We start from the raw sequence: 15,835 nt of genomic DNA, 5'->3' as shown, positions 1-15,835 counted from the left end.
ATTTTTCTTTCAATTTTTTGTTTTCTTTGGACTATTATAAATATTTATTCAAAAGCATACAGGAAACAGAAAATAGAAATAAACAAACAAGTACAACTCATCTCACAAGAGTAACGACTAATGCATAAGCAATCAAATTTGTAATTTTGGATTTTCAATACTCAATTCAATATTCAATTTCATAAAGTTGTTTGCGGTTTTGGGTTACAAATTCGCCATCAATTACAACAACAATAATAATATACTTGGCAGCCAATTAGAAAGACTTCGTTTTCAGTCTGTATTTTTTTGTTTTTTTTTTCATCAGTATTTTTAAAAGGCATAAACACACATAGAGTTAAGTAGGAGTAAACAGTTAACAGTTAGGAAACAGTTATGAATATAGAATATGACAAAAAAACACACCAAGTAAACTGGGGAATATAGTTTGGTTTAGGGAGAAGAAGTGAAAATTGTCAACACATAAAACAAACATAAAAACATATACAAATCAGTTTGGTAAATGATATAAATAATTGATTAGAAGGGGGCGAGAACACGGCAAGGCAGAACTTGAACTGCATTCAAACAAAATTATTAAGTATTCATAATTTCATGTGCGTATTTTCTCATGCCGCAGCAGACATATTGTAAATTGTAAAGCTCACAGCAAGACATAAATATATAAGTATATATCGACTATTTAATTCCCCAGATCACTCATGCAGCAAAATTATAGAGAAACCCCATTTAGAGAGTGTGTGGACCAGTATCTTGCATACACAGAAATTCGAAACCTCAGCACAAAACTTTGATAAAACTTTTAATTTTCAAATAGAAATGACTATAGCATTTAATAAAAAATGACTAGTTAAAAACAAAAATATAATGAAACTAAATTATAGCAATATTATTTGTTTGGTTATTTGGAAAGAAAAGTATAAGTAGTATTTGAAATAAATATTTAGTGATACACTGATTAAAAATTAAAATTACGTTTTAAAATTATATATGTGATGTAAAAATATTTATTTATCAATTAATAAAACACTTATAAAAATATGATATTCAATTTAAATATTACTAACAAATAAAATGCAAAGAGCATTGTAAAAAACAAAGAACAATTGAACACAATTGAAACAATTTTATATTTTCATTGATCTTAAACCACAGTAGGCAAGCGCGCAATTTACGTGATACACCATGTATGATTTATTTATTTGCTTTTTAAAGTGAACTCGCCGTTAAATCAGACAAACAAAAGTCAATGCCATTTTAGTTCGCACACACACACAGACACACATACACACACGCGCGTACACAAAGTCAGAGACTGAGGCAGGGGCTACACACCTACAACTAGACAGACCTAATGAGTCGAAGCGAATCGCAAGTCGCGACTGGTGGGCGCTACAAACCTTAGCTCAGAGCCATAGACTATACGATGAACAAGGCAGTGCCGCTAAGCAAGCTACTAAATATGCTGCGTGTTAGTAATAAGGCAAATAAAATGACACACACACACACACACTTGCAAACGTAGACAGAGAGCGTCCTATATACACAACTAACAGATATATAGGTGTTTTATGTATATATATATATATATATATATATATGTATATATATCATATATAGCAGTTGTTATATGTGATAGCCTCAGGTCGCACGCTCTACGGAGTTGAGTTTTGCTTTCGGTTCTTTTTTAGGTTCTGTTTCTCGTTTCTGGTTTCGTTTGCTTTTCGTGTGCAAAATCGCAGCCACATGGAGACTATCGATCGGAACTATGTGGCCCTACTGAGTGCTCCATATATAAACCAGAGCTGTAACTGTAACTGCCCTTGACTTGCTGTTGCTGTTGCTTTTTTTTATTGTTGTTGCTCTTGTTGTAGTAGGTGTAATCAACAATTTGCGACGCTGATTGACGAATGACGAAGGCGCCCTCAACCTCAAAACTAACTGTCACGCATTCACGCAGTTACGGCAGGTGGGTGGAAGGGGGGAGGGGAAGGAAGGAAGTTGGTCTGTTAGGGTTAGGTAAACAAAATACTATTGCTGAATAGTTGACCCCCATATAGCAAGTACGCCTGACAGGTGTGTTTGTTTTGCCTTCTGTTGGCATTATCCATCCATGCAGCAAAAGCAATAGCCAATTTTGAGCCAACAAATATAATTATTATTATTGTTTGTGAGACAGCGACACGTGTCGCAAACATATTGCAAATTTCCACTCGAAATACACATATAGAAAATATAACCTGTATTTTGCATATTATTTATTTGCATTTTACCACAGGCACGCTAGATGTTCATTAAACTTTCACCTTTTGCAACTAATCGCTAAGCATATAAAATACATTTCACAACATATTAACGCTATTTATAAATACATACATATTGACGAACTAACACAAGCTAACGCCTAAAATTCTTAGTCACCCCGCCTTCTCAATTCACACACACACACATACTCAGCGCTCTTAAGCACACGCAACGTAGTCAAGAATGTTGTAGAAATTACTGCAAAACCCCGCTAAACATATGTACAAAATGTATATATATATATGTATATATATGTATTGTTTTTTTGCCTTAGCTTGATTTTGTCGCTAGCTACTGCTACTGTTGTTGTATTTCTTGTAGATGGGTGACAAAACGCTAATGAACACAGCACACGGAAGCCAATGGCAGCCAATCTGATGCCCAAAAATGTCGCTGCCCCAAAAAGTGCGCTACAACATTTTATGTTATGTGTTCAATGCCTTTATGGCAAATCGAAAATATGGTCACCCTAAATGGATTAAGAGTAGCTGCCAAATGCAATTGCACTAATGCGTCATGAAGTAAAACTTAATTTTCGAGTTCAGTTTCGTGGCAGAGGAGTAAAATTTCGAAGTTAGAAGAGAATTAGACTGATTCGCTAGAAAAATAATTGGTGCAGGTTCTATTTTCAAGACCAGAAAACATTTTCTAGACATTTGCCACGACTTGTTCAAGATGGAAAATTGCTGTTCGATTCTTCTAAAAGTAACAATATAATTTTTGTTTTAGGAGCTTCCTAACAAGCAGAGCCAAAGACTAAGCCTTCGCTTAACTTCTGTTAACTTGTATTAATAACAATTTCTCGCAACAATTTCAGACGTACTCAAGTTGATTGTAGCTGAACTTTTAATAATGATATGTATTTAGCTGTTGGTTTGGGACTTGGGCAGGCTACTTTAAGTGCCGCCGTTGATTTGTTGCATAATAATGAATTGTTGTGGCGCTACAAATTAACATGTATTTCCAATCCCCTTCTTACTGGGGCTATCAGGAAATGTCGCACATTAATGACAGCCATTTATTTTGGTTCATTGATTGTTCAGATTCTTGTCGGCTGTTGTTCTTTTTTTTTCGTTGCTTTGCTTGCTGTTAACTTGGCTGTAAATACTTGGCTTGAATAAAATATGAGCTCGGCTTAATTAGAGATTTATCATGAATTAGATATGGATATGTTGATTTGGTAGTTTCGTTTACGATTGAAGCTGTAATCGGAAACAGCGGAAATGGTGCTGTAAAATGCGGAAGGCGCGTTTTGAATCCGTTATAGAGATTTAACTTTAAATAGTCAATGACATGGAAAAAATGCACTGGCCTAGTTCTAAACACAATAAGTGAGAATTGTATTAAATTGGCTAATCGCTTGAAATAATTAATGATATGGAAAAATTCACTGACCTAGATTTAAATTTTATCATATTGGGTATTCAGTTAAGAATTATATTATATATTATTCCATGATGTTATAAAATGCCGTTAAAAAAATATTTTTAACTTTTTTACAAGCACTGACTAAAGTATTCCAGTCAGACAAAAATTTATTCTTACACAAATTTAAAGGTTCATTGATTACAAATGTCTATGAACATACAAGACAACAAGCCAAATAAATACATATAGATAAATAGGGTAGATAGTCTAAGCAAAGACCATAGTTCAGCATACTTAAGGAAGTTAATGCACATGTCAGCAGGTACTGACTTGAAACTTGGCATGTGTGCAATTTTATTATGTATCTCGAAAGAAACGACTTGAGTTGAGTTGAGTTGAGCCGAGTTGAGAGCTGGTCTGAATCAAGTGTAAAATGCACTTGAAAAATCAACAATCAGAGACTTTGGGACGGTGACAGGGACAGGTATAGGTAGCGGTTGGGCAGCTTGTAGAAGTTTTACAGGTGGGCTGGCAGCGAAGCCTGTGTTGCAAGCAAAAAGTGCGCAGGCTAATGAAATATGCAGCTGCAGCAGTGGCAGCCACAGCTGGCACTGACACACGGAAAAGCGCATAAAGAATGGAAAACCCAAAACCAACGAGTGGCGTTTAGACAATGCAGCTGCCTAGGAAATAAAGAGAGAGAGAGAGAGAGAGAGGGGGAGAGATGGCGAGAAAGTGAGATGAAGATGCTTTTGCCATTCAGGGACAGGGGCACAGAGACATTACAGGCAATTTCACTAAATGACACTGAACACGTCGCCCCATTCTTTGCTTCACACCGCTGCAGCGTTGCCTCTCGCTCGGTCGCGTGTTGATGCTTCTTTTGTTTAGCTGTCGCAGCCCTTAGGCAAAAAAGCCTCAAGGTGTTCTCAGCTCATGCGGCGAATGGGTTTTGTCTTTACAACCAGTCCATAACTGGCACAGGGCCAGGGACCACGGGCCAGGAACCACTTCCCAGGGTCCAACACGTGCTGTGAGGCTTTGCAGTAAATTTGCGACAAATCAGCATTAAATAGGTCCAAGCTTAGGTCTAGGTGCTGCCCTAGGAGCAGTTCATTAGAACCAATAATGCCATTGGCCACTTCAAAGGACGCAACCGCAGGGCTCACAAGGCCCACTCAAGGGTGCCTCAAGTCAAAGATGCTGCAGCATATGCCTTAGCATCACTTGAATAGGCGGCACATATATACACGTATTTTGAAATAAATTTAAATGCTTGAAATTGAAAATATTAAAGTGCATTCAGGTTCGAATGCTGATGAATGTTGTAATATCTTACCAGAAGACTATAACTAAAAATACTGCAAAAGACTCAAGCATTAATTTGTGCTTATTATTTCAATTCTTATCTAACTCAATTCTTTGCAATCATTATAGATGCAGCATAGTAAAAGGGTATATTAGAGACTATCCATTGATATATAAAAACATCTGTTTTAACGGGACAATTAATCCTCAAGATTAAAATTGCGCTTACACTTGGTAAAACACTTTTTTAATACAAATATAATATATAATATATATAAAATACATAAAAATCTAACACTTGATCGTTATTCATCTACCAGAAGAAGACTTATCATAGTCCATATATAGTCCCAAAACCATATCTCAATTCTCGAATCAGTATGATTAAATAAATGTAGATATTCTCAAAAAAGCTTTATAGAAACATAAATAGCATTTTATGAGCCTTCAAACCCATCTGGGCAGATCAAATTCAATTGAAATTGAATTTAGTGAGCGTTAAACGCATAAAATCCCTAACAACACATGCAACACATGTGGCACCCACACATAAACACACATATACATTGATTTCAAGGCTAAGACTATAGAAAGAACACGCGGAGCTAGCAATAGATGCAGTGAACGGGCTGGAGAGAGGGAAGAAAGGAGTCCAAAACAATTTGAAAGCAAAACCACAAAAGAAATAAAGTAGCCAAGTTCTGTTACAGAACCAGGAAGCAAAGGCAAGAGCGCAGATTGTATAATGAAATCGGAATCGGAATTGGACCAGCGGCGCATAGTCTGGAGATATGGCAAAGAGAGGTTGGTGTTTTTTTTCTTCTTTTTTTTTCGTAATTTTTTGCTGAGACCATGACAGGATCTACCCCATGGACACCGCAAATTAAAATCGTTTTGTGGGTAAATGCGCCACGGACTACAAGTGTGTGAGTTAGTGTATTGTTGTGTGTGTTTCCGTATGTATGTGTATGTGTTTGTGTAATTTTCTGTTTCAGTGCGAATGCACAGCGGAAACAAACGGTTCTTTCAGCTTTTCTTTTGTGGCCCTTCCGGCCATGAAATACAAACGTCGCTTTAGCTTTTTTGTACTCTATGCCTTAGCACATTTTCAACAAAGGGTATGAAGTTGACCAAGTGTAGGACTGTATAAAACCTTTGAAATCAAGTATATATAAATGAGTGGTGTTTCTTTCAAAAATCAATACAATATCATCAAACAGTCAGCTTTAACACTATTGCTTAGAAATAATATACACTTTCATTTTAGTACGCTTTTAAATTCTTCTAAAGATTTCATTAAAATCGTTAATAAAAATGATGTGGCTATAATCTATAAGGCATATTTGTTAAATATCAATGTCCTTTGGCTGAGACATAACAACATCCTTGGAATTCGAGCTGGGATTCAATTTGTCTTTTTGACTTGGTCAGTTGAAAAATTTCTCAACCGACGAATGCAACAAAGGATTCTTTATAAAAAGAAATGTCAGCTTGTGGATTTCAACAAGGTGTCTGCTAGTCATGTCGCCTTTTCCCAACTACTTTTCACCTTCCAAGAAAAATGTCAAAGGGCCGTCGAGTCGCCAGTCGTTGGCGAAAAGCCGTGCTAATTGTACGCATGTCATGGGTTGATTAAAGAGAATTCAACAATGGACTGAATCCATGGGTGAGTCCTGGCGTCCATCGATCAGAGTTGCCGCCTTTGGTTGCGCTCAATTTCACATTTAAGCAGCGACGAGGGCGCCACACTCATAAATCAAGAGGGCGAGTGTGGAGAGACGAGCTACATAATTTGTTAGCAATAAAATTTTTTAAAGTGCTGCGCCAAGCACTAAAACTTACTCGACAGTTCTCAAGCAGAACAATGCAGAGTGCAGTGTGGTTCGATTGAGGAGGAACTTGATAGAGTGTAACGCGGAGGGGGCTAGTGGCGGCTTATGGTGTTATTTCAGTTCCATTCGATTGCAGTTCTGTATGGCAGCTGCATTTTAGCTGTCTAAGGGAAATGGTCTATGGCAGCAGCCTGAAACTTGAAAAACTTTTTGTTGGCAGCACCAAAGTCGAATTTGTATTTTGTTTTAACTGATTTTGCAGAAGTTTCTATTGGGAATTGTATCAAAATATGTAAAATAGTTTTGAGTCGGTTTTTACTTACTTGAAAATCGTTAAAGACGATTTTATGTTCATTCTCGAGCTTACCATAATGTTTAGACACGAATATATACAGGCGCGAGCGAGAAGAATTACATCGAAAATCTCAATTTTCTGAGAATGTTTATATATAACTAGTATGGATTTGATGGAAGACATGAGCTAAGGGACATTTAAAAGCCTTGCTATGTAGATAAATAAGCAGGGGATCTAAAGTAAATGGTTTGTTTAATATGCTATTTAATATCAGCTTTAACTCTCTGAATGATTATTTACCAAGACTATATAATATCCTATCATATTTCAAGAAAACGTTGCCAAGGCCAAAATAAGAAAGCATTTATTAGTAGGTTAGTTCATCATAAAGTGCATAGTTCAGAAATCTGTGAGTGGTTGTTTTCTGCAGCAGGTTGGCAGCCCCTGTTTTGCCGTTGCTGCCATTACGTATATATAAATTGTCATGCAATTATTGGCTGGCCCACTTGTCAAACCGAAAATCAACAAATGCGAAGACATAAGGAAAGTCTATAAAATTAAATATAATTTTGTTGTTGTTTTATAATTAAGCGCATGCGAGCAACGCACAAACAGTTAAAAAGAGGAGTAAAAGAGATAGATAGAAATATTGAAAGAAATACGGAGAGAGAAAGAGAGCGAGATAGAGAGATTGAAAGTAGGAGAGATAGAGAGCGAGAGAGAGAGAGAGAGAGAGAGAGAGAGAGTGAGAGCAACAACCATTGTTTGCAGTTGTTAAACATAAAATTAGCGTCAGGCAATGCAGGCATGCAAAAGACGATATTTGTATTGGCTTAAAAATTATACGATATTACGGTAGTTAGCGTTGCTTGACGATATTTTCGTTATGCTACACACACACACGCACACACACATACATACACACATAGCCATACACACACACACACATATAGAGCCATACTTATATGGATAAGCTATTTACTAAACCTAGCACGCTACTAAGTTTTTAGTCACATAGAGCACGGGCCACAGCACAGAGAGAGTGAGATATTGACAGACAGAGAGAGAGAGACAGAGAGAGAGAGTTATACAATATATATTTGATATTGAGAGCGAGACAGAGACAGACAGAGAGAGAGAGCGTTGCGATTAGACGTTTAGACACCAATATTTATAAATTATTTGCTGACAACTAGTTGTAACGTTAAATTTTAGACTGTACCTAATTCTCGCTGGGATAAATCTGAAAGTTTTTTATTTTGACAAGCTCGTTGCATACTTTAAGGCGGTGGGGGTGAGAAAAAGAGAGAGAGAGATACAGAGAGAGAAGAGAAGAGAGAGCGCATGATAAATTGTAATTTGATGTCGCGTACCTGCGTTGAGAAAAAAATTAACAGTAAGGTGTAAAGTGTGTGCTTGTGTGTGTGAGTGTATTTTCTTTAGATTTTTTCACTTGATTTTTGTTTTTGTTTTCGATTTTTGTGCGTGCTTCGAATAGAAGTAGTAGTAGAAACAGAGAGAGAGAAAGAGTAAAAGATATAGAGAAAATAGATGAAACGATAAGCAATCTGTTGTGTGTGTGTGTATGTTGTTGTGTGTGTATTAAAGAATAGCTTAAAGATGAGCGCCACAAAATGAAAGCATTTCCAAACCAGTGCATTTCGTAGGTGCCACAAAATGTTTATAAAAAACATAGTTAAAAGAAATTAATAAAATCAAAATTATAGTATATGTAAATGTGAATGTGAATGTTGAACGCATACACTGGTATTTCATCGTCAGTCAAGTTCTTAAATTCCAAAAATATTATTGAAATGCAGCAAACTCTTTGGATTAATGCAAAGCTCTGCCTCATAAATATGTGTGTTTTTATTGAGACGCTCCAAATGGACGGATTTACAACGCTTTTGTGTGGGAAAAAATTAAGCATTTAAAAACTCATAAGTCACTCATATCATCATTTTTTGCTTATCATAAATTATGGAAAGGTATGCTTTATACTTATGAGCTGGTTTTATCTGGTTTAATTTAATTTATTATAAATTTGAATTGTGGTCAGATAGGAAATTTGTACATATGGATGGGCCGGCAAAGCTAAACTCAAAGGCTTGCTAAACTACTGAAACACAGTTTCGTTATAACGTATTTATAATATTTAGTTATTTGTAGGTAATACGTCAGCTTCGACTTACCCAGAGTGCTGCAATTGGGCAGATATTTAAAAAAAAATGTAATGTACCCAAACTAAAACAGGGAATACCAACCCCAACGGGACCTTTTTAAACTTATTCTATCGCGTACACGTTGCGGTATTTTGTTTTTTGTTTTTTCTTTTTTTTGGTTTATTTTTTTGTATTGTATTTTTAGTTTTCAGCGCTTGCTTCAACGTGTGAATGTTCCACAAAAAATGCAATAAATTCTTTTTGATCCGAAATTAAAATGGTGCATTTCAATTTTGGGCAAAGTATTTATTCCGCTTTGGCAACCGTTTTCGAGTTGTCAAAGCGAAAACTACTTTAAATACTTTTTGTAAAACATTCAAATTGATTTGTTTGTTTTTGTTTTTTCTTTGGAATTTTTTTTTTTTTTGTGTTTTCCGTTTTGCTGGGCGTTTGGTTTTTCTATAATTGGCTTTGTGGAACAATTTTCGCAATTGAATCAAGTTGAGCTCCTAGATCGAAAACGGGAATGAGAGGCAAGTAAGCTTTACAGAATCTTTTTGGGAAAACTTGATACCATTTATCATATTTATAGATTTAAATGCATATTTTTGCTTATGTGTGTGTTTCTTTGTTTTGTCTAAGTATTTATTTTTTTTTGTTTTAGTATTTTTTGATGGTGGTTTGTTCTGGTTGTTAGTTAATGTTGCATACTTTCTTTTTGTTTATCATTGGATTTGTTGATTTGTATGTTTAGTGTTTCTTTTTGTATACGTATGACTACAAATCAAATTGAAGCTTTAAGATGAGTGTAAACTATTTAAATAAATTATAAACTAAACTTATTTCAGTTCATAATAAAATGTTGCGCACACAAAATATTATTCCGCAATGATATTATTAACAAATATTTGCAATTGAAAATGGTTCAGTTAGTGGCTTTCGACTTGTTGACTATGCTAATCTCTGAATTGATGTTATGTATATTTAACGGCGCAGAATTTGCATGCGCTAATTAAAGCGAAATTTATGAGCATTTTCCAGCACAGGAGCGGATCTGCGGTTCGCAATCAGGGCCGCAACCAAGTCTATTTTTATTAATTTGATATTGTCATTAAAAATTCTTGCGTTTCTCTAAATTTGTATTTCATTATTATACTAAATTCATTTAAAATTGTGTACTAAAGTAATATAATATTTTGTGTGCGACTAGATTTATTCTTATAATATTAAAAAAAACATGTTGATGACATGAGTTGGCAGTCTGGCATTGTTTCGCACGTGTGGCTTAAGTTAAGTTGGCAGCTCTTGCAGTACAGTCGCTTGCGCTCTACATGGCATTTTGGGGGGGTTTGGTACTTAGGTATGTACATGGGTCGTTCAAATCAAAGCAATGAAAATGCTTGTAAATATTCAATGCAATCTTTATGCTTCTTCTTGCTTCTTGGACGATTTCCTTTTGACTACGGCCCGGCTTTGCAGTTTGTAAATTATTTAAAATATGTTATTGGCTTTTGGCATAATCAAAAAACAAACAAGAAATGAAAAAGTGGACACAAAAAAAGAAAAACGAGAAGAAATTACACCAAATGCAGACCAACAATACATTTTAAATAATTTATATGCAAATGCGTAGAGGCAAATTAAAAACAATACACTGGCGAAAAATGTGTGTAACTTGGACATTTACAAATACAGATACGGTCTAGAAAGTTCGAGTATTGTGGAGAGAGAAAGAATTCAAGGCAAAAGCATTTGGATTTATTTACAAGCATTTTCATTGTACTTTCAAATTACAACCAACTGCAAGACGGCAACGTAAACGGCACAACGTTGTTGCGTTTACGGCAATTACGTAAGTGTTCATTACGTTACACATACAAAAACAAAAATTTAAAAAAAACACGTAACGGCAATAAGAGAATTCATGTGGCATATGCTTTTGGAACTGTGAATGACGGGAGGAGTAGGGGGATTTGTTTTACAAAATCCTTTTTGATTATCACTTACTTCCGGCGGTGGCGGCGGCGGCTCCGGCAGTGGCGCCGGTGGCGGTGTCACATATGTGTTTTTCTAGTTACGCAATTGGCATACAGATTTACGTAACGTAATGTGATGATTGTTTTTTTTTTGCGATATTTGTATTTCGCAACGACATCGAGACGCAAAGGGAGAGTGAATTTGAGACGTAAAAAAAAACGTAAAACATACTTAAAAAACAATTGCTCGTTTTTGTGTTACGTTGAGAAGGTAGCGTAACGCACATTACGTATGCGCAGCACGTTACGTAAGCAGCAGCAAGCGAAAGTGACAGCGCGAATAGTTTAGATTAGATTAGAATAGAATAGATACAAATGTACGAGAGATATGTGGGTGAGCAAAAAAACAACAGAGAATTTATAGATTTGAGTTGTTTTCTATTGTGAGTTTGTATAGCATAAGGTACCTGAAGCATAGATCACTTGGGCTTACTCACAGAGATCTAAGCAGTGGGTGGTTAACTCAAAAGAAATGCGTTTTCTTGGTTCTCTAGAAACTACAAAATAAATACATTTGGTGTCAGTGTGTGTGTGTGTGTTTTATTTTTGGTTTTTGTGTGTGTGATCGCAAATTGATTGATGTGCTTTATATTTGTTATGTAGGTAATTTGTATTTGATATTTCATAGCTCGTTTTTTACTAGTTGATTAAGATTTAAGTTGAGTTTATGTGGATAGTAATTAGAAGCGTTTGGGCTTATTTAAAGTACTACGGGGCTAGTTAATTATAGGTTTTTAAGGTGCAACGTGTGTTGTTGTTGTTGTTGGAAGAGCGCACTAGATTTCTATTATTTATTGTCTGTTTGTTCAGTGAGTGAGTGAGTGAAAAGCTACACACGTTGTTTATTTATTAATTTAGAGAGACAGAGAGATAGAGAGAGAGTGAGTGAAAGACAGAGACAGAGAGTATTCTCAGAGCATTACTTTACGGTTAGTTTGAAGCAGGTGCAAAGTAGGCGATTCAGGTGGGGTGGGGGTGGTTGGGTGGTGTGTTAGCAACTACATTTAAAGCTAGGTGTGGTGGGGTGAAAGACAGAGACAGAGATAGATAGATTGGGTAATAGCTTTTAGAGCATTTATAGATAGTTACAGAGAGAGAGAGATACAGAGAAAAAGCCGCAAAGATGGATAGAGGTTGAGAGAGAGAGATAGAAAGAGAGAGAGAGAGAGAGTGGGTGGGGAGTGTGTCTTAGAAGTAGAGCAAAAGCGCTAGTTATATATATATATATATTTGTTGTATTTATATATATTTCTATGTAGAGATTTATATAAGTATATTAAAATTGAAAAATAGGTGAATTTAAGCTAATTGTACAGCGCATTAATTAGTTGGCTGGCAGAGCGCTCAAGACTTGAAATATATATATATCTAAAGTTTCAATATATGGAATATTAGTTAATCACTACTAGATGAGACAGAGCAAAGTTAGGTTAAGTACGTTCCAAAGCGGTTAATTGATCTATTTTGTGGGGGAATTATGCTTTCAATGCCAAACAGTTTTGGGCACACGCTAAAAAGTTAACTGTAAAATTGGAGGAAAACTATAACTAGAAAAACCTAGCGTATAACTTGTGCTTCACCTCTAGGCACACTACTAGACTAAAAACATATGCTCTGTGGGAATAACTGTTTGAGGAATTTGACAAAATCAAAATGGAGTGTGTCTTGGAGAAAGAAAGAGAGAGAGAGAGACATATGGACGGAGTACAGTACATAGGATAGATAGATAGAGAGAGAGATGGATGGATAGAGATAGAGAGAGAGAGAGAGAGAGAGAGAGAGATTGCTTGAAAGGATAGTATAAGAGAACTTGGGTTTATTTAGTATTCGGTTGAAGGTATATCGTTTAAATGGATTTGGATTTGGGGCTTCGGGACTTTAGAATTTCATTTTAGCTGATGATTTTCATTTGACGGCTTTTAAAAAGAGTTTTGCGCTCGTTGCTTATTCTTTTTAGATAAGTTTAGATAGAAAGCAATTGAATGGTTTAAGTACTTTGCCTTTCTATTGTTTTTATAGAGAGGGAGAGAGAGTGTTGCATATAATTAATTATAGTTTTTTTTTTTTTTTTTTGGTATTTTATATTATTACCCATGACTCAGGTGGATAACGAGGAAATGGAGCTATTTCTTTAGTTGCTACATTACTAGGCAACTCAAGTCTTCCACCTAATTTTCGTAGCTTTCTTCTTCTCGCCACCCGAGATTTCGATCTTAGCATCAATGCGGCCTGCATCTTGTTTGTTGTTGTTGTTTTGCTTGTTGTAAGTTTTTAAACGGTCAAACGGTCACGTTGCGTACTCGTAACAAAATATAAACAGTGTAAACAGTGTTTACGTTTGCGTTACGTTGAACTTTGGTTTTACGGCTTACAGTACAAAATCAATGGGATGATACAGGTTACGTTTAGGAGCTTAAATACGTCAAAACTAAAAGTCACGTCCGTCAATCAATCAGTTAGTTAATCGATTTGCCTGTCGCTGCATCCAATTGCTTAACGTTATTTACGTAATGCTCACAGCAACGTTAACGCAACGTTCGATTGAAAGAAAACGTAAAGTGAGAGAGCACGTTCAATTAGGCACAAGGAGGAGGATTATAGAAATATATTTAGAAGCAAAGACTTTTTCTTCTTCTTCTTCTTTTTTTCGCTAAGAGTATTGTTGTGCTGTTATATTTGGTGTTGAGCAACTGCGTCAGTGATTAGGTCCTGGCGCAGCTGAGTGGCGGGCTGAGGATGTGCTGCGTTGATTGCCAGTGGTCGGCTGTGCTTTCTAGCTCCGTTACGTCGTTGCTGTCACGCGTCCAGCGATGATGTCTGCCTGCTGCTGCTGCAACTGCTGCTGCTGCTGCTACTGCTGCTGCTGTCGGTGTTATCTGTTGTTGTCCAGAATGACTCTGCCGTTGACGTAACGTAACGAAGTGATGATTGCTTCAACTAGTTGAATATGATAATGACGTGTGTTGATTGTTAGGCTATATCGTTTTGCGTCTATTGTTTTGCCCGTTACGTAGCGTAACGTAACGCGTTGCTGCGTTGCTACGTTGCCACGTTAACGTCACGTAGCAACGTATTCGTTGGTGATTTCATTTTCGTTTTAATTTTGGCATTAAAAGCTATAAACATTTATTGATCTCTATATATTGACAGCGGCCTTTGGCGTAACGTTAACGTAAGCGCACTATCACGTAACTGTAATTGATTGCCCGACTTAGTCTATGCATTGCCTAACTAATCTACAGCTAATGCATACGTAGAAAAATTGTATTGCTATGTTCTTTAAGTTTTGTGTATTTTTTTCCTCAAATCCTATTGATCAACGTAATTAACTTAGTTGCTTGTTTAGTTAGTTAGTTTTTTTGTTTTTTTTTTGTTTGGTTTCTTTTTTAAACTACGATTTCGATTTACGTTTTGCAATGTAAATGAAAGAAGGCAATGTCGTTGTTTGTTTTGTTCTATAATTATTGTAACTTTCTTTTTTTTTTTTTTTTGTTCAAAATTTAATCATGTTCGATCACATTTGGTGTGTTTGTGTTTTTTATCCATCATTGTTTACAGTTGCTTTTCATGTAGAAAATATATTTAAAGCTTTTATCGTAGCTTTCCAAGTATTGACTACGTTTTTTATTTAGTTTCATTATTCGATTTGATTTGCTCTTTTCGCTGCCAGTTGCATTCATGTTGTTTTAGAATATATTTTAGTTTTATATTTATTAGTTTAGTTCATATCACATATGTTGCAGTTGTTTTTATTTTTCACTTTTTGTAGCTGTGTATTTATTTTAATCATGAATAGTAACTTTTAGCCTTTCAAAACTTGCTATTAAAATTAATTGAAATATTTGGTGAATTTGAATTTTTCGTTAATTGGTTTGTGTCCATTTTACGTAAAGCCAAAAGCCGAATTCATTTACAAAAATAGCACAATCCAATTTCCAATCAGTATTGTCAATTATTCATTGACTGCATATTTCAATGTGGATTAAAAATGACAACTGTTCGTATAAATTATAAGCAAACGTGCTTTAAAATTCAATTAAGATCGAAATTTAAATGTATATATTTTAATATATTCATTCAATATATATATTCGTATATAGAGAATGTACTTAAGTTTATTTGTATTAAAGTTTTTTAATGATTAATTGTTGTTATTATTACAATTAGGCTGTACAAGTTTTATTATTATTTTTATTAATTATTTTTTTAGCTAGTGACTCCTGTTTTAAAATTTGTTTGATTCATTGTTCTATTAGTCAATATAGAGTTTATTAATATATTATTTTTTTATGTACGTTGAAAGCTTTTGTCATTTTAAACCAACCAAAACAGCCTTCAAACAAGCTAAGAATCCTGCCCAGCGAATATGTGCAGACATGTGAAATACACTGTTTTCACTATTGATAAAAATAATGCATTTATGGCACAACATTTCCAGGCCATTGCAACTAAGAATCATCCAAATAAATGTAATATTTGACTTGAATCGATTTGCTGCTCATTCGCATTCATATGCTGAGTTTTCATTGC

The 15,835-nt window shown here is 35.3% G+C and overlaps 1 protein-coding gene across 2 annotated transcripts in view; it reads right to left on the bottom strand.

Annotated features, from left to right (window-relative positions):
* Nucleotides 1-15,835, bottom strand: part of LOC6561712 (probable serine/threonine-protein kinase nek3) — a 46,884-nt gene that overhangs the window by 4,789 nt on the left and 26,260 nt on the right. Inside the window, exon 2 of one of the 2 annotated variants that reach the window (XM_043214653.1) lies at nt 13,397-15,125. The exons of the other annotated variant lie outside the window; for it this stretch is intronic. Coding sequence (XP_043070588.1) covers nt 13,397-13,540 — 144 coding nt within the window. The 5' untranslated portion in view covers nt 13,541-15,125. The remainder of the gene's footprint in view (nt 1-13,396; nt 15,126-15,835) is intronic. 2 annotated transcript variants of the gene reach the window in all.

This window comes from Drosophila grimshawi, unplaced genomic scaffold (assembly GCF_018153295.1).
Source record: "Drosophila grimshawi isolate 15287-2541.00 unplaced genomic scaffold, ASM1815329v1 contig_1377, whole genome shotgun sequence".
Taxonomy (NCBI): domain Eukaryota; kingdom Metazoa; phylum Arthropoda; class Insecta; order Diptera; family Drosophilidae; genus Drosophila; species Drosophila grimshawi.
This window is presented reverse-complemented; position numbering and strand designations above follow the sequence as displayed.